General features: G+C 48.9%; 1 protein-coding gene across 2 annotated transcripts in view; it reads left to right on the top strand.

Annotated features, from left to right (window-relative positions):
• Positions 1 to 3,961: 3,961 nt before the first annotated feature.
• LOC139228958 (uncharacterized) overlaps positions 3,962 to 19,958 on the top strand; it is a 38,489-nt gene continuing 22,492 nt past the window's right edge. Inside the window, exons 1-2 of one of the 2 annotated variants that reach the window (XM_070860535.1) lie at positions 3,962 to 4,291; positions 14,994 to 15,092. In XM_070860535.1, the coding sequence (XP_070716636.1) occupies positions 15,019 to 15,092 (74 nt within the window). In that variant the 5' untranslated portion in view covers positions 3,962 to 4,291; positions 14,994 to 15,018. The remainder of the gene's footprint in view (positions 4,292 to 14,993; positions 15,093 to 19,958) is intronic. The other variant, XM_070860536.1, reaches the window with a different exon arrangement.

The raw sequence follows: 19,958 nt of genomic DNA, 5'->3' as shown, positions 1-19,958 counted from the left end.
AGAGGAAACATTTCAAGGACACCCTCAAAGCCTCCTTGATAAAGTGCAACATCCCCAGCGGCACTTGGGAGTCCCTGGCCAAAGACCGCCCTAAGTGGAGGAAGTGCATCCGGGAGGGCGCTGAGCACCTCGAGTCTCGTCGCCGAGAGCATGCAGAAACCAAGCGCAGGCAGCGGAAGGAGCGTGCGGCAAACCAGACTCCTCACCCACCCTTTTCTTCAACCACTGTCTGTCCCACATGTGACAGAGACTGTAATTCCCGTATTGGATTGTACAGTCACCGGTGAACTCATTTTTAGAGTGGAAGCAAGTCTTCCTCGATTTTGAGGGACTGCCTATAATGATGATGATGATGAGTAAAACCATGTTAAATATAAACTGAACGCAATGCTTCACTTAGCTGCTGTATTAATTTATTATAATTTAAATGATATGATTTTGAATGAGTTTTTGTGCTCTTCTATTTATCTAAAGGAGAACTGGGTTATCTATTTCTCAGCCTCTGGCCTTGTCTCACACGAGTCTGTGTTTGCTCTCTGTGAAAGAGTGTGTCTGTAACTTCCAGTATCTAAACAATGTGGGAGTGTTTGCAGCCCCTGTTAGAAATTATTCCCACGTTCGCGCCGCTTAAATGATTGTGGTGAAACCCTCGTTTTAAAAAAAACTTCACCCTTTGCAAGAGAGCCCCTTGTATTATAGCGTCATGTCAGGGTTAACATGCAGAGCTGCAGAAAGGGCGAGAGTTAAGAGAAACCACGAATCAGAAAAAGTTAGGACATGACCCAGAGAGAGAGTGAAACTCTGGAATGGACTCAATGAGAGAATGGATTAGAAAGAGAGAAAATAGAGGGACACCTTAATGGGAAAGTGAAAGAATAGATTTGAAAGGGGAAAAAAATGATTTGTAAAAAGGGATCTATTAACACTCAGTGAGGAGATCCTGGATCATTGTTGTGTCAGCTGTGGCTCAGTGGGCAGCACACTCGCCTCTGAGTCAGAATTTTGTGGGTTCAAAAATCTAGACTGACACTCCCAGTGCAGTGCTGAGGGAGTGCTGCACTGTCGGAGGTGCCGTCTTTTGGATGAGACGTTGAACCGAGGCCCCGTCTGCTCTCAAGTGGACATAAAAGATCCCAAGCATTATTTTGAAGAAAAGCAGGGGAGTTAACCCCGGTGTCCTGGGCCAATATTTATCCCTCAATCAAAAAAACATGAGGGGATTAAATGTAGTATCTCCAAATTTGCGGATGACACTAAGTTGGGTGGCAGTGTGAGCTGCGAGGAGGATGCTGTGAGGCTGCAGAGCGACTTGGATAGGTTAGGTGAGTGGGCAAATGCATGGCAGATGAAGTATAATGTGGATACATGTGAGATTATCCACTTTGGTGGTAAAAACAGAGAGACAGACTATTATCTGAATGGTGATAGATTAGGAAAAGGGGAGGTGCAAAGAGACCTGGGTGTCATGGTACATCAGTCATTGAAGGTTGGCATGCAGGTGCAGCAGGCGGTTAAGAAAGCAAATGGCATGTTGGCCTTCATAGCAAGGGGATTTGAGTACAGGGGCAGGGAGGTGTTGCTACAGTTGTACAGGGCATTGGTGAGGCCACACCTGGAGTATTGTGTACAGTTTTGGTCTCCTAACCTGAGGAAGGACATTCTTGCTATTGAGGGAGTGCAGCGAAGGTTCACCAGACTGATTCCCAGGATGGTGGGACTGACCTATCAAGAAAGACTGGATCAACTGGGCTTGTATTCACTGGAGTTCAGAAGAATGAGAGGGGACCTCATAGAAACATTTAAAATTCTGACGGGGTTAGACAGGTTAGATGCAGGAAGAATGTTCCCAATGTTGGGGAAGTCCAGAACCAGAGGTCACAGTCTAAGGATAAGGGGTAAGCCATTTAGGACCGAGATGCGGAGGAACTTCTTCACCCAGAGAGTGGTGAACCTGTGGAATTCTCTGCCACAGAAAGTTGTTGAGGCCAATTCACTAAATATATTCAAAAAGGAGTTAGATGAGGTCCTTACTACCAGGGGGATCAAGGGGTATGGCGAGAAAGCAGGAATGGGGTACTGAAGTTGAATGTTCAGCCATGAACTCATTGAATGGCGGTGCAGGCTAGAAGGGCCGAATGGCCTACTCCTGCACCTATTTTCTATGTTTCTATGTTTCTAAACCCAGACTATCCATTCTTTCCTCAAAGCTAAAATTCTTCAGTCCAGGCAACATCCTCATAAATCTCCTCTGTACCCTACCCAGTGCAATCACATCTTTCCTGTAATGTGGTGACCAGAACCGCACGCAGAGTAGCTCACCTGTCTTCACCGTCTGGGCTCGCGGTCAGATGAGACGTTAAACCGAGGCCCCGTCTGTCCTCTCAGATGGATGTAAAAGATCCCATGGCCACTATTTTGAAGAAGAGCAGGGGAGTTATCCCCGGTGTCCTGGCCTATATTTACCCCTCAATCAACATCACTGAAAAACAGATTATCTGGTCATTATCACTTTGCTGTTTGTGGGAGCTTGCTGTGCGCAAATTGGCTGCCGCGTTTCCCACATTACAACAGTGACTACACTTCAAAAAAGTTCTTCATTGGCTGTAAAGAACTTTGGGACATCCAATAGTCATGAAAGGTGCTATATAAATGCAAGTCTTTCTTCTCTTTTGACCCTTGCTGGGTGTTGGCTGAGGTCAGATTGCTCTGACAGCTTCCTCCGTCCCTCCACGGAGAATAGTAACCTGCTGACCCTCACTGTCAAGTCTCACACGTGAATAATAGCCCACATGGCTCAGCTAGTTTGTGCAATCAGTGCCTGATGAAGTGTACATAAGAACACACGAATATAAGAATTAGGAGCAGCCATTTGGCCCCTCGAGCCTGCTCCACCATTCAATGAGATCATGCCTGATCTGATCTTGGCCTCAACTCCATTTCCCTGCCTGCTCCCCATAACCCTTGACTCCCCTATCATTCAAAAATCTGCCTATCTCCACCTTAAATGCCCCCTAGTTCTAGATTCCCCCATGAGGGGAAACATTCTCTCTGCATCTACCCTGTCAAGCCCCCTCAGCCCCCTTACAAGACACCAATACCATCCACACCAATAAATTGCATTTATATTTGGAAAATTGGCAATATATTATAACTGGCAAGTGTGAGGTATTACATTTTGGTCAGCAAAATAAGAAGGTCACTGTTGTAATGTGGGAAACGCGGCAGCCAATTTGCACACAGCAAATTCCCACAAACAGCAATGTGATAATGACCAGTTAATCTGTTTTTATTATGTTGATTGAGGGTTAAATATTGGCCAGGACACCAGGGAGAACTCCCCTGCCCTTCTTCGAAACAGTGCCGTGGGATCTTTTACATCCACCTGAGAGGGCAGACGGGGCCTCGGTTTAACGTCTCATCGGGAAGACGGCAACTCCGACAGTGCAGCACTCAAGCACACCCTCAAAGCCTCCCTGACAAAGTGCAACATCCCCACCGACACCTGGGAGTCCCTGGCCAAAGACCGCCCTAAGTGGAGGAAGTGCATCTGGGAGGGCGCTGAGCACCTCGAGTCTCGTCGCCGAGAGCGTGCAGCGGAAGGAGCGTGCGGCAAACCAGACTCCCCACCCCACCCTTTCCATCAACCACTGTTTGTCCCACCTGTGGCAGAGACTGTGGCTCTCGTATTGGACTGTTCAGCCACCTAAGAGTGGAAGCAGATCTTCCTCGATTCTGAGGGACTGCCTATGATGATGATGCTGCCAGCCTGGATTTATGTGCTCAAGTCCCTGGAGTGGGACTTAAACCCACAACCTTCTGACTCAGAGGCGAGGGTGCTGCCCACTGAGGCACGACTAACACAAACTATGATCCAACATCTCGCTTCCTGTGTGTTAATAGATCCCTTATTACAAATCCCACCGAGCCTCAGTTGACACATGAGGGCGGGGGCGAGGCCATGGAGGGATATGAAAGAAGAGGTGAAGAAAGTTTGATGAGAGAGGGAAGAGAAAAAAAAAAGTCCCTGGATCCTACCTCGAGAGAGAGAGAGAGAAAGCCTGGATCCGAGTCGGTGAGGGAATGGATCAAAGCGAGGGGGGAGCCTGCCTGTGGTCAGAGCGAGTATTGGCGAGCAGAGTGGCAACATGTTGAGAGCCATCGCTCAGTCCCTGGCTATTTTGCTTCTCATTCTCCTTCTCGTCTGCAATTTCGTGGTGGTGAAGAGCGCGGAGGCTGTGACTGTGGTCTACAAGAAAATCTGCAGACAATGAAGACGATCCTGGCCCAGCCGGTACCTCTCTTTGCAATTTTGCAAACCATAAAACGGGGCGTGAGAATTTTAGATTAAATGGCAGAATTTTCCCGAGTTGAGAGCGTGTGCAATCAGCCGGACTTTCCAGAGCGTCACCATTTAGTTATATCGCCTTCCTTGGGGGGAAAAAAAACTAGTGAAGTTTAAACCGGCAGTTTAAACCACACAAAAAAAAAAGTTTAGCAAGTTTGTAAAGTAACCGCTTAAATGTAATTTTTTTAATAACTTCCTCTGTAGATTTCCAGTCCACGGCATTTATGATAATTTCTCTCTTTTTACCGATTATATACAGACCCGGAAATGTGATCATTGGAAAAGTTTCACATTGAACAAAGATCAGAACCATAGAACGTCGAGACCACATATTTAGTTTCAGATTGTCTCTGTTGCTAGGAGACGGTCAATTTCCCCCCCTCGTTGCTTAATTCACTCATTTCCAAGGTTTTACCCCATCCTTTCACAGGTGAGGCTTTTTTGTAAATCTCACCACCAAAAGTCATGGGGAGGGGGGGGGGGAGAATTATCTCCCTAGCCCTTGTTGAACTGCGCTGGTGTCCATTGAAGATAACATTTGGTGGTATTTGTTTCATGTGCTGTGGAATTTATACCCACTGGCGATTAGATTTGTGTCTTGCTCATGTCGGGTTTCTATTCCTGACTAACTCCCAAGGGTCTGCAGTTGTCTTTTTCCTTCTCCTCCCCTCCCCCTTTCTTGTCCATTTGTGAAGACACAAAATGGATTCTGTGTGGAGACTTATTGTTTTCTGGTCGAGAGCAAAAGTTTAGCTCCTTTCCCTGATGCTGTAGTGCTCAGCCCTGCGTGTTCCACATCCCAGCTTTCATTCCTGAACTGTACTGAGGTCTCCGCTGGGGTGTTCGAATTTGGCTAATTGCCCAAGGGAGAGGGTGGGGGGTGGGGTGGGTTAGTGTGGGGCAGGGGGTGGGGACGATGGGTAGGTTGGGGTTGGGGTGGGGGCGGGCGACGGGATGGGGGGGTAGTGCGGGGCAGGGGGTGGGGACGGGGCGGGTGGGGGGGGGTAGTGCGGGGCAGGGGGTGGGGACGGGGCGGTGGGTAGGTTGGGGGGGACGCGGGGGGTAGTGCGGGGCAGGAGGTGGGGACGGTGTGGGGGCGGTGAGTAGGTTTTGGGGGACGCGGGGGGTAGTGCGGGGCAGGGGGTGGGGACGGGGCAGGTGTGGGGGGGGTGGGGGCGGTGGGTAGGTTGGGGTGGGGGCGGGCGACGGGGGGGGGGGTAGTGCGTGGGGGGGTAGTGCGGGGACGGGGACGGAGGGGTGGTGCGGGGCAGGGGGTGGGGACGGGGTGGTGGGTAGATTGGGGGGGACGGGGGGGTAGTGAGGGGCGGGGACGGGGGGGAGGGGTGGTGCGGGGGGCAGTGCGGAATATCAGCTCGGGTTCTCGCTTCTGATTGAGGCCACGTTGGAAAGTGTGTGTATGTGGATGTTGGGTGACAGCAGGGTAAGGCGAGGCCACGATGCCCTCCACACTTGAATAGCCTGAAAACATTCGCTATCAGGACTGACACAAGAATGACACTGGGGAAAAGTGCTGTGCAATCAGCTGCCGTGGAACTACCGTACAATAAGTAGCAATGAATGCCTTGTACACCAATCACTGAAAGTTAACAGGCAGGTACAGCAAACAGTTAAGAAAGCAAATGGTATGTTGGCCTTTATTACAAGAGGATTTGAGTATAAGAGTAAAGACTCTTATTATATCGGGCCCTGGTGAGACCGCACCTGGATTATTGTGTACAGTTTTGGTCTCCTTACCTAAGGAAGGATATACTTGCCATAGAGGGAGTGCAACAAAGGTTCACCAGACTGATTCCTGGGATGGGGGGGGGGGGCGGGGGGATTGTCCTATGAGGAGAGATTGAGTAGACTAGGCCTATATTCTCTAGAGTTTAGAAGAATGAGAGGTGATCTCATTGAAACATACAAAATTCTTACAGGGCTTGACAGGGTAGATGCAGGGAGGGTGTTTCCCCTGGCTGGGGAGTCTAGAACCAGGGGCCACAGACTCAGAATAAGGGGTTGGCCATTTAGGACTGAGAAGAGGAGAAATCTTTGGAATTCTCTACCCCAGAGGGCTGTGGAGGCTCAGTCTTTTGAGTATATTCAAGTTTGAGAGCGATAGATTTTTGGATATTAAGGGAATCAAGGGATATGGGGATAGTGCAGGACAGTGGAGTTGAGGTAGAAGATCAGCCATGATCTCACTGAATGTCGGAGCAGGCTCGAGGGATCAAGTGGCCGACTCCTGCTCCTAATTCTTGTGTTCTCGGGGAAAAGGGAGATAATAGCAAGGGCAAATGATTATAAAAACACAACCTGCTAACTGCAATGAAACCCAAGACAGATGGCAGATAGATGATTGAACTATTGGACTGTGGCCGTCAGGAGTTTTGACTTAATACATATGAATTAAGTCAAATGACACTGGGGAAAAGTGCTGTGCAATCAGCTGCCGTGGAACTACCGTACAATAAGTAGCAATGAATGCCTTGTACACCAATCACTGAAAGTTAACAGGCAGGTACAGCAAACAATAACTTCGATGTGCTGAGTACAGCTGGTGGAGGCAAAGATTAATAAGCGAGAAAGCTTTCATTTCGTAGTAACTTCACAAAGTTTGTAGAGTCCTTTGGTACCAGTTGTTGTTTGGTATGACGGGAAAAACTTATGACAGGATGTCTAGTTCGACGGCCTCCTGAGAGACGGAATGGAGAAATGAGGTGCCTCCCGCCACAGATCTCAGTGAGTGGGTCGATGTGAGGTGTTCCAGGGTCTGGGACCCACAGATCTCAGTGGGATCGTCGATGTAAGGTGTTCCAGGGTCTGGGACCCACAGATCTCAGTGAGTGGGTCGATGTGAGGTGTTCCAGGATCTGGGACCCACAGATCTCAGTGGGCCGGTCGATGTGAGGGGTTCCAGGGTCTGGGATCCACAGATCTCAGTGGGCCGGTCGATGTGAGGGGTTCCAGGGTCTGGGACCCACAGATCTCAGTGGGCCGGTCGATGTGAGGTGTTCCAGGGTCTGGGACCTACAGATCTCAGTGGGCCGGTCGATGTGAGGTGTTCGAGGGTCTGGGGCCCACAGATCTCAGTGGGCCGGTCGATGTGAGGTGTTCCAGGTTCTGGGACCCACAGATCTCAGTGAGCCGGTCGATGTGAGGTGTTCCAGGGTCTGGGACCCACAGATCTCAGTGGGCCTGTCGATGTGAGGTGTTCCAGGGTCTGGGACTCAGGGCCACAATCGCACTTCGTGTTGTCCCTCACCTTCCACATGTGGAGCAGGTGGTCACAGCGTCCATGCCCTATGTGGATTCGGTCGAGCCCTGCCCACTGTCCTCGAGGGAGGTCGGAGCCGGGAACCTCTGCTGGCGGGCCAGTGATGAGGTGTTGGTCCTTTATGTTGCCTGTGTCCCAGGATTAAGAACATAAGAATTAGGAGCAGGAGTCGGCCATTTAGTCCCTCGAGCCTGCTCCACGATTCAATAAGATCATGGCTGATCTGATCATGGAGTCAACTCCACTTCCCTGTCCACTCTCCATAACCCTTTACTCACTTCTCACTCAAAAATCTGTCTATCTCCGCCTTAAATTCCGTCCATCTGGATGGTGGGCCGATACCCGCTGCGTGAACATTGGCTGGCCTTTCCCAGAATGGACAGCGCAATGTTAAGTGCTTTTGTGGTACTAGTCACAGCATATGTTGCCCTAATAATACAACAATAATGACTTGTATTTATGTAGAGCCATGATATAGAAACATAGAAAATAGGTGCAGGAGTAGGCCATTCAGCCCTTCTAGCCTGCACCGCCATTCAATGAGTTCATGGCTGAACATGCAACTTCAGTACCCCATTCCTGCTTTCTCGCATACCCCTTGATCCCCCTAGTAGTAAGGACTTCGTCTAACTCCCTTTTGAATATATTTAGTGAATTGGCCTCAACTACTTTCTGTGGTAGAGAATTCCACAGGTTCACCACTCTCTGGGTGAAGAAGTTTCTCCTCAACTCGGTCCTAAATGGCTTACCCCTTATCCTTAGACTGTGACCCCTGGTTCAGGACTTCCCCAACATTGGGAACATTCTTCCTGCATCTAACCTGTCTAACCCCGTCAGAATTTTAAACATTTCTATGAGGTCCCCTCTCATTCTTCTGAACTCCAGTGAATACACGCCCAGTTGATCCAGTCTTTCTTGATAGGTCAGTCCCACCATCCCTGGAATCAGTCTGGTGAATCTTCGCTGCACTCCCTCAATAGCAAGAATGTCCTTCCTCAAGTTAGGAGACCAAAACTGTACACAATACTCCAGGTGTGGCCTCACCAAGGTCCTGTACAACTGTAGCAACACCTCCCTGCCCCTGTACTCAAATCCCCTCGCTATGAAGGCCAACATGCCATTTGCTTTCTTACCTGCATGCCAACCTTCAATGACTGATGTACCATGACACCCAGGTCTCATTGCACCTCCCCTTTTCCTAATCTGTCACCATTCAGATAATAGTCTGTCTCTCTGTTTTTACCACCAAAGTGGATAACCTCACATTTATCCACATTATACTTCATCTGCCATGCATTTGCCCACTCACCTAACCTATCCAAGTCACTCTGCAGCCTCATAGCATCCTCCTCGCAGCTCACACTGCCACCCAACTTAGTGTCATCCGCAAATTTGGAGATACTACATTTAATCCCCTCGTCTAAATCATTAATGTACAATGTAAACAGCTGGGGCCCCAGCACAGAACCTTGCGGTACCCCACTAGTCACTGCCTGCCATTCTGAAAAGTCCCCATTTACTCCTACTCTTTGCTTCCTGTCTGACAACCAGTTCTCAATCCATGTCAGCACACTACCCCCAATCCCATGTGCTTTAACTTTGCACATTAATCTCTTGTGTGGGACCTTGTCGAAAGCCTTCTGAAAGTCCAAATATAGCACATCAACTGGTTCTCCCTTGTCCACTTTACTGGAAACATCCTCAAAAAATTCCAGAAGATTTGTCAAGCATGACTTCCCTTTCACAATTCCATGCTGACTTGGACCTATCATGTCACCTTTTTCCAAATGCGCTGCTATGACATCCTTAATAATTGATTCCATCATTTTACCCACTACTGAGGTCAGGCTGACCTGTCTATAATTCCCTGTTTTCTCTCTCCCTCCTTTTTTAAAAAGTGGGGTTACATTGGCTACCCTCCACTCGATAGGAACTGATCCAGAGTCAATGGAATGTTGGAAAATGACTGTCAATGCATCCGCTATTTCCAAGGCTATCTCCTTAAGTACTCTGGGATGCAGTCCATCAGGCCCTGGAGATTTATCGGCCTTCAATCCCATCAATTTTCCCAACACAATTTCACGACTAATAAGGATTTCCCTCAGTTCCTCCTCCTTACTAGACCCTCTGACCCCTTTTATATCCGGAAGGTTGTTTGTGTCCTCCTTAGTGAATACCGAACCAAAGTACTTGTTCAATTGGTCTGCCATTTCTTTGTTCCCCGTTATGATTTCCCCTGATTCTGACTGCAGGGGACCTACGTTTGTCTTTACTAACCTTTTTCTCTTTACATATCTATAGAAACTTTTGCAATCCGCCTTAATGTTCCCTGCAAGCTTCTTCTCGTACTCCATTTTCTCTGCCCTAATCAAACCCTTTGTCCTCATCTGCTGAGTTCTAAATTTCTCCCAGTCCCTGGGTTCGTTGCTATTTCTGGCTAATGTGTATGCCACTTCCTTGGCTTTAATACTATCCCTGATTTCCCTTGCTAGCCACTGTTGAGCCACTTTCCCTTTTTTATTTTTACGCCAGACAGGAATGTACAATTGTTGTAGTTCATCCATGCGGTCTCTAAATGTCTGCCATTGCCCATCCACAGTCAACCCCTTAAGTATCATTCGCCAATCTATCCTAGCCAATTCACGCCTCATACCTTCAAAGTTACCCTTCTTTAAGTTCTGGACCATGGTCTCTGAATTAACTGTTTCATTCTCCATCCTAATGCAGAATTCCACCATATTATGGTCACTCTTCCCCAAGGGGCCTCGCACAATGAGATTGCTAATTAATCCTCTCTCATTACACAACACCCAGTCTAAGATGGCCTCCCCCCTAGTTGGTTCCTCGACATATTGGTCTAGAAAACCATCCCTTATGCACTCCAGGAAATCCTCCTCCACCGTATTGCTTCCAGTTTGGCTAGCCCAATCTGTGTGCATATTAAAGTCACCCATTATAACTGCTGCACCTTTATTGCATGCACCCCTAATTTCCTGTTTGATGCCCTCCACAACATCACTACTACTGTTTGGAGGTCTGTACACAACTCCCACTAACGTTTTTTGCCCTTTGGTGTTCTGCAGCTCTACCCATATAGATTCCACATTATCCAAGCTAATGTCTTTCCTAACTATTGTATTAATCTCCTCTTTAACCAGCAATGCTACCCCACCTCCTTTTCCTTTTATTCTATCCTTCCTGAATGTTGAATACCCCTGGATGTTGAGTTCCCAGCCCTGATCATCCTGGAGCCACGTCTCCGTAATCCCAATCACATCATATTTGTTAACATCTATTTGCACAGTTAATTCATCCACCTTATTGCAGATACTCCTTGCATTAAGACACAAAGCCTTCAGGCTTGTTTTTTTAACATCCTTTGTCCTTTTAGAATTTTGCTGTACAGTGGCCCTTTTTGTTCTTTGCCTTGGGTTTCTCTGCCCTCCACTTTTCCTCATCTCCTTTCTGTCTCTTGCTTTTGCCTCCTTTTTGTTTCCCTCTGTCTCCCTGCATTGGTTCCCATCCCCCTGCCATATTAGTTTAACTCCTCCCCAACAGCACTGGCAAACATTCCCCCTAGGACATTGGTTCCGGTCCTGCCCAGGTGCAGACCGTCCGGTTTGTACTGGTCCCACCTCCCCCAGAACCGGTTCCAATGCCCCAGGAATTTGAATCCCTCCCTGCTGCACCACTGCTCAAGCCACGTATTCATCTGCGCTATCCTGCGATTCCTACTCTGACTAGCACGTGGCACTGGTAGCAATCCCGAGATTACTACTTTTGAGGTCCTACTTTTTAATTTAGCTCCTAGCTCCTTAAATTCGTTTCGTAGGCCCTCATCCCTTTTTTTTTACCTATGTACCAGTGTGTTTCATAAACGTGTAATCAAAAAATGGGACACCAAGCCACAAAATGAATGAGCTATTAGCAGGGGGAATCAGTGAAGCTTGAGGTGGGTTTTAAAAGAGGAGAGGAGGTTTTAGTTCAGGAATTCCTGAGTATGGGTTCTAGGCTGCTGAAGGCATTGGTGGGCTGACGGGTGGGGGTATGCACAAGAGGTCAGAATCAGAGAAACTGTGGTTTTGGAGGGGCTGTAGGAAGTTACAAAGATAGGGGTGAGTCCATGAAGGATTTGAAACATACAGATATGTTGGCCTTTATTACAAGAAGATTTGAGTAGAAGTGCTAAAAATGTCTGACTGCAATTATATAGAGAGCTAGTGAGAGCTCGCCTGAATATTGTGTATAGTTTTGGTCTCCTTACCTAAGGAAGGATATACTTGCCATAGAGGGAGTGCAACAAAGGTTCACCAGACTGATTCCTAGGATGGGAGGGATTGTCCTATGAGGGGAGATTGAGCAGACTGGGCCTATATTCTCTTGAGTTTAGAAGAATGAGAGGTGATCTCATTGAAACATACAAAATTCTCACAGGGCTTGACAGGGTAGATGCAGGGAGGATGTTTCCCCGGGCTGGGGAGTTTAGAACCGGGGTCACAGTCTCAGAATAAAGGATCAGCCATTTAGGACTGAGAGAAGGAGAAAATTCTTCACATAGAGGATGGTGAATCTTTAGAATTCTCTAGTCCAGAGGGCTGTGGAGGCTCAGTTGTTGAGTATATTCAAGGCCGAGATTAATAGAGAGCAATTTCCCTGATTTTTTTTCCCCTCCAAATTGGCTTTGTTTTTTTAATCTGTTTTTCTGCCTCTCCCAGGAGATCACATGATTTGGGGTGGGGTGGAGTGTATACGTTGGTGATACACAAGGTATCGCAATTGTCTGGGACAGACTCGATGGACCAAATAGTCTTTACCTGTCCGTTAGTGTTCGTATGTTCGTAATAGATTTTTGAATATTAAGGGATATGGGGATAGTGCAGGAAAGTGGAGTTGAGTTAGAGGATAGAAACATAGAAACATAGAAAATAAGTGCAGGAGCAGGCCATTCGGCCCTTCGAGCCTGCACCACCATTCAGTACCTCATTCCTGCCTTCTCTCCATACCCCCTGATCCCTTTAGCCGTAAGGGCCACATCTAACTCCCTTTTGAATATATACAATGAACTGGCCTCAACAACTTTCTGTGGTAGAGAATTCCATAGGTTCACAATTATCTGGGTGAAAAAGTTTCTCCTCATTTCGGTCCTATATGGCTTACCCCTTATCCTTAGACTGTGACTCCTGGTTCTGGACTTCCCCAACATGGGGAACATTCTTCCTGCATCTAACCTGTCCAATCCCGTCTTTCAGTCTTTCTTCATATGTCCGTCCTGCCATCCGGGAATCAGTCTGGTGAACCTTCGCTGCAGTTGCTCAGTAGCAAGAATGTCCTTCCTCAGATTAGGAGACCAAAACTGCACACAATATTCAAGGTGTGGTCTCACCAAAGCCCTGTATAACTGCAGCAAGATCTCCCTGCTCCTATACTCAAATCCTCTCGCTATGAAAGCCAACATGCCATTTGCTTTCAGGATAAGACATGATCTTATTGAATGGCAGAGCGGGCTCAAGGGGCCAAATGGCCTAATCCTGCTCCTAATTCTTATGTTATTAGATAAGAATTTAAGGCAGTGGGGGGGACTGGGAGCCAATGTAGCTTGTCAAGGACAGGGATGATGAGCAAACAAGACTTCGAGAGGGAGAGAATACGAGCAGTGGAGGTTTGACTGAGCTGACATTGCAGAGAGTGAAGTTTGGGACATAACATGGAAGAGTGTTTCAGTGGCAGGTGTGCTGAGGAGGAGGGCAATATTACGGAGGTGGAGTGGGTGTTTCTTGTGATGGAGAGGCTATGGGGTTAGAAGCTAAGCTCAGGGTCCAATAGGATGCTGCGGTTGCAAACAGCCTGGTGCAACTTGAGACTTTGAGCAGGTAGTGGGGGTTGAGTTGGTGGTAGGGGCTGAAGACGATGAGTTTGGTTTTCCGAATGTTTAACTGGAGGAAACTGCAGCTCAACCAAGATTGAGTTCAAGACATGCATCTGACAGCATAGAGGCAGTGGAGGGGTCGAGGGAGGTGGTGGAGAGGGAGAGCCGGGTGTCATAGGTTCATGTAGAAGTTGACTTCATGTTTGTGGATGCTGCCGCCAAGGGGCCGCATGTAACTGAGGAAGAGACAGAGGCCAAGGGCAGATCCTTGGTGCGGAGATGCCATTACTGGAGATGCTCTGGCTATGCTATTGTGTCGAAATGCTGGCACCAAGCTAGGGCAGTCTCATCAAGCTGGACAATGGAGGAGAACATAAGAATATAAGAAATTGAAGCAGGAGTCGGCCATTTTGCCCCTCGAGCCTGCCCTGCCAAATCAATAAGATCATGGCTGATCTGATCCTGGCCTCAACTCCACTTCCCTGCGCACTCCCCATAACTCTTGACTCCCTTGTCATTCAAAAATCTGTCTATCTCCACCTTGAATATATTCAATGACCCAGCCTCCACAGCTCCTTGGGGTAGAGAATTCCAAGGATTCATGACCCTCTGAGAGAAGAAATTCCTCCTCATTTCTGTCTTAAATGGGCGACCCCTTATTCTGAAACTATGTCCCCTAGTTCTAGATTCCCCCAGGAGGGGAAACATCCTCTCTGCATCTACCCTGCCAAGCCCCCTCAGAATCTTATACGTTTCAATAAGATCACCTCCCATTCTTCTAAACTCTAATGAGTCGAGGCCCAACCTGCTCAACCTTTCCTCATAAGACAACCCCTTCATCTCAGGAATCAACCGCGTGAACCTTCTCTGAACTGCCTCCAATGCAAGTATATCCCTCCTTAAATACGGAGGATGGATTGTGTGGTCGACTGTAGCAGAGGATGATGAGGATAAATGACGTGCCACAATCACATTTGTAACTTGGGTTAGAGCTGTTCTGATTGGAGGGATTGAAACGGAGTTGATGGAGAGGTGGTCATGGATTTGGGAAGTCACATCATCGTCACAAACTTCGAAGAGTAAAAGGACCTTGGCAGTCGAGCAGTAGTTTACAAGGACAGACGGGTCATTGGTGGGCTATTTGAGGAGAGAGATGGGTCAATATCTAAGGAGTGGGAACCATTTACAGTGTCAGCTAGCATGGGAGCCAGGAAGGGACGTTGGATGATGAGCAGTGGAGTGGCGAATTTAAGGAGGTTGTATGTTATGAACATACGAACAATGACGGACAGGTCAAGACCATCTGGCCATCGAGCCTGTCCCCACACAGTTGCAGGGAGAAAAGGCCATTTTACCCATTAAACCTGCTCCACGTATAATCTTGCTGATCTTCAACAATTCCACCAATTTCCCAAGACAAGCATCTGATTGGAATGATAATTATTTGACTGAGTTTCAGGACTGGTCATTGTGCTGTCTGTTTAGTAACTTGCATTTTGTTTCAGATGTCAAGGGCTTATTGGCCACAGGATGCTGCATTACTGCCTCGTTCATGCTGCCTATCACTTCAGCAGACAGTTGCCAAAGCGCAGTCGAGCTAAATTGTAAGCAGATCTCGGAGCACGAGAGTTTTTTTTTCCCAATATTTTTTCTTGCCAATTTTCTCTGTCAGTTTACATGCCTCACCACTTCTGAAGGCATTGAATCCTTGCTGGCATACAGTTCCCTGGGGATTAGACACCATCCAGTACCCTGCCTCAGAGGAAAGAAAGACTTGCATATATATAGCGCCTTTCACGACCACCAGACATCCCAAAGCGCTTTACAGCCAATTAAGTCCTTTTTTTGACGTGTAGCCACTGTTGTAATGTTGAAAACGCGGCAGCCATTTTGGGCACAGCAAGCTCCCACAAACAGCAATGTGATAATGACCAGATAATCTGTTTTAGTGATGTTGATTGAGGGATAAATATTGGCCAGGACATCGGGGATAACTCCCCTGCTCTTCTGCGAAATAGTGCCATGGGATCTTTTATACCCACCTGAGAGAGCAGACGGGGCCTCGGTTTAACGTCTCATCCGAAAGATGGCACCTCCGACAGTGCAGCACTCCCTCAGCACTGCACTGGGAGTGTCAGCCTGGATTTATGTGCTCCAGTCCCTGGAGTGGGACTTGAACCCACAACCTTCGTGACTCAGAGGCGAGTGTGCTGCCCACTGAGTCATGGCTGACACGTCAATCTCTCACATACAGCCATCTCTCACATACAGCCATCGATAGCCTTCTGCTATCCTATTTATGCCTTGTGTGTGAGTCAAGACAGAGTGCGTCAAAGCGTGCTTCGCACTGAGCCACAGCTGTGCACACAAGGCTGGAATTGGAGGAGTGCAGATATCTCGAAGGGTTGTGGGGCTGGTGAAGGTTGCCTAGATTAATGTGCTCAAGTACATTCGTCGACATTGACAGGAACTGTTAGGAGGCTATTCTGAACATCGCGAGCCACCTCGACCTGTGTGAGAACACCACTGCAGGTCGGGGCTATAAACAGAGCTGGAGCGTGGACCCTGGAACACCGTGGAGGAGGTGCAGTGAATGAGGGTACACACGGCCCAGAAGAGGCGAGGGCCCAGGGGCAGCACGGGCCCAGCCCACACTGTGCGATATGTGCGCGCACTAGGTCCGTGCAGCAGAGCAGGTCTCTAGTCGTCCTGGTTAACCCTTGCCACTGGACCAAGACCTAGCTCTGTCAAGCCCCGTGTGGTGGCTGGTGTGCAACAGTAACCACACGTTAAAAAAAATCCACACACAGGCATCTTCCACCCCCTCAACTGGAGTTCAGGACTGGAACATCGGGTCCTTCATTGAAACATCTGTGAACTCCTGTGGAAGCAAGTCATCCTCGTTCGAGGGACCGCCGATGATGATGATGATGATGATTTTGAAAGTGACTGCTAACTCCAATTCTTCCTTTATCCAAACTCCACGGGCGTACACTTCCAGCAGCATTTTCTGGAGGCCAGTCAGGAGCAGGAACCGCTGCCAACTATCTCTCTCCGCCTTACCTCAAGGGACGCTGAAAGCAACTGAAACAGAGCTGGGCTAATCCAGCGCAGACTGGGACCTGAATCTGGGACGTCCCCGATTTTACTGTATCAAGTCACTGAGAGATTGGAGACAAGCCATGAGTGTAGGGTCGTGGGTGTGCCTTAAGCTGTGTGTTACGATTCGGGCTTTCTTCAGATACTTTCTCTCAGGCTCAGCACAAAAGACTGCTCCAATAGAAAAGGCCACATTGATGCATGGTGTGTTTTGGAAGGGACCATGCCGGGTGAATAATAAACTCCAGTACATTGCTGAGAAACTCAGTCAATTGCAATTCCAGAACTCTCGAGCTGACTGCAGCCTATAAACAGCCAATCAGGTTTATTAAGAACTCAATTGACAGAACTAATAGACAATGAACATACAGAAAAATATATCACAATGATGCACTGAACTTACAAAGGCTTGCAAAACCCCCGCCAAAATGTCTCAAGACTTTGGTGATCTCGGTAACTTGAGGACAGAGGAGTGAGGAAAAGCTTGTACGTGAACTTGGCCAATCACACGTTCCTTTGTCCCCCCATCTTTACTGCTCAGTCCTGACCTAAACTGAACCAAACAAGTGAAAGAAAGAAAGACTTGCATTTCTATAGCGCCTGTCATGACCACCAGACGTCTCAAAGCACTTTACAGCCAATTAAGTACTTTTTGGAGTGTAGTCACTGTTGTAATGTGGGAAACGCGGCAGCCAGTTTGCGCACAGCAAGCTCCCACAAACAGCAATGTGATAATGATCAGATAATCTGTTTTTGTTATGTTGATTGAGGGATAAATATTGGCCCCAGGACACCGGGGATAACTCCCCTGCTCTTCTTTGAAATAGTGCCGTGGGATCTTTTACGTCCACCTGAGAGAGCAGACGGGGCCTTGGTTTAACGTCTCATCCAAAAGACGGAACAGGGAATTGAGTGCAATATTTATATCTGAAGCTTGCAGCTTCTGGCCACAGAAAGAGACTTCAAAAATATCAGTGCCCTCTCCCACAAGCCCTTCGGCCGTTTCCATGATACAGCAGGCAGCGGGTCGAATTGTCAGGGTACCCCGATGAAGTGGCCAATTCAGCGAGCGGCTATTCAAACACTTGGTACATTAACCCAACCAAACACATTGGAACCTGCGGAGGTGAGAGTCGCTGTGACTGGACCTATTTTCTAAACAATAAAATGAGGAAAACTTCCATTGTACCCAGCTGTTTCCCAGCTCTCTCCCTCCGTGCTTTCATTGACGACACAACAACAACAACCTGTATTTATATAGCGCCTTTAACGTAGTGACACGTCCCAAGGCGCTTCACAGCAGTGCTATGAGATAAAAAATTTGACATCGAGCCGCATAAGTAGAAATTAGCGCAGGTAACCAAAAGCTTAGTTTTCAGGAGCATCTTGAAGGAGGGAAGAGAGGTAGAGAGGCGGAGAGGTTTAGGGAGGGAGTTCCAGAGCTTGGGGCCCAGGCAACAGAAGGCACGGCCACCGATGGTGGAGCGATTATAATCAGGGGTGCTCAGGAGGGCAGAATTAGAGGAGCGCAGACATCTCGGGGGGGGGGGGTTGTGGGGCTGGAGGAGATTACAGAGATAGGGAGGGGCGAGGCCATGGAGGGATTTGAAAACAAGGATGAGAATACCACTAGCTACATAGCGATTGCGTGTGTTCCAACTACCCAGCCCATTTCCAGTCACAAGTAAATATAGGAAGTGGCCATCAGCTTCCACAGAGAAGTATTTAAAAATATTTCTATAAAATAAGCAAGGATTGATGCCTGGTCTGTCACAGTGTCACCTTACTATACCATGTGCTCTCAGGCAGGGTGGCACAATTGGTGTCAACGTTCCGAGACTGAGGAGCAAACACCAGTCAGTGTTTCAGCTTGTAATTGCTGCCCAATGGAAGCTGCACGTGTGCAGACATCGGGTCGGGACGGAATCAGGCTCGGTTGTAGCACTGACACCCTTGGTCAAATAGTCTTCTCAAACTGTCTACAGTTGAAGAATGGCCACTTGGGTGATGGTACCAATGGAACTGTGCCTCAGTGTTGGACGATGCCTTCAGGAGAGGAAAATGGGAGAGAAAGCATCGGAAACAAACGTCACTACAGCACAGAGTTCTAAAACAGAAGCTGAGATTTCCCCCACTCTTAAGACCTGACCTGACCTGGAACGTGACCTTCGCAAATCGGAGTGATGCCCCGTGTCTGAACTCGCACCAAGTCCCGCTCACCCATCACCCCATGTGCTCGCTGCCCTGTGTCCTAACTCACACCAAGTCCCGCTCACCCATCACCCCATGTGCTCGCTGCCCTGTGTCCTAACTCGCACCGAGTCCCGCTCACCCATCACCCCATGTGCTCGCTGCCCTGTGTCCTAACTCACACCAAGTCCCGCTCACCCATCACCCCATGTGCTCGCTGCCCTGTGTCCTAACTCGCACCAAGTCCCGCTCACCCATCACCCCATGTGCTCGCTGCCCTGTGTCCTAACTCACACCAAGTCCCACTCACCCATCACCCCATGTGCTCGCTGCCCTGTGTCCTAACTCACACCAAGTCCCGCTCACCCATCACCCCTGTGCTCGCTGCCCTGTGTCCTAACTCGCACCAAGTCCCGCTCACCCATCACCCCATGTGCTCGCTGCCCCGTGTCCTAACTCGCACCAAGTCCCGCTCACCCATCACCCCTGTGCTCGCTGCCCTGTGTCCCAACTTGAACCAAGTCCCGCTCACCCATCACCCATGTGCTCGCTGACCTGTGTCCCAACTTGAACCAAGTCCCGCTCACCCATCACCCATGTGCTCGCTGCCCTGTGTCCCAACTTGAACCAAGTCCCGCTCACCCATCACCCCTGTGCTCGCTGCCCTGTGTCCTAACTCGCACCAAGTCCCGCTCACCCATCACCCCTGTGCTCGCTGCCCTGTGTCCCAACTTGAACCAAGTCCCGCTCACCCATCACCCATGTGCTCGCTGACCTGTGTCCCAACTTGAACCAAGTCCCGCTCACCCATCACCCCTGTGCTCGCTGCCCTGTGTCCCAACTTGAACCAAGTCCCACTCACCCATCACCCCTGTGCTCGATGCCCTGTGTCCCAACTTGAACCAAGTCCCGCTCACCCATCACCCATGTGCTCGCTGACCTGTGTCCCAACTTGAACCAAGTCCCGCTCACCCATCATCCCCTGTGCTCGCTGCCCTGTGTCCCAACTTGAACCAAGTCCCGCTCACCCATCACCCATGTGCTCGCTGACCTGTGTCCCAACTTGAACCAAGTCCCGCTCACCCATCACCCCCTGTGCTCGCTGCCCTGTGTCCCAACTTGAACCAAGTCCCGCTCACCCATCACCCATGTGCTCGCTGACCTGTGTCCCAACTTGAACC

This window comes from Pristiophorus japonicus, chromosome 18 (assembly GCF_044704955.1).
Source record: "Pristiophorus japonicus isolate sPriJap1 chromosome 18, sPriJap1.hap1, whole genome shotgun sequence".
Taxonomy (NCBI): domain Eukaryota; kingdom Metazoa; phylum Chordata; class Chondrichthyes; family Pristiophoridae; genus Pristiophorus; species Pristiophorus japonicus.
The sequence above is the reverse complement of the archived record's forward strand: the minus strand, read 5'-3'. Positions and strand labels throughout refer to the sequence as shown.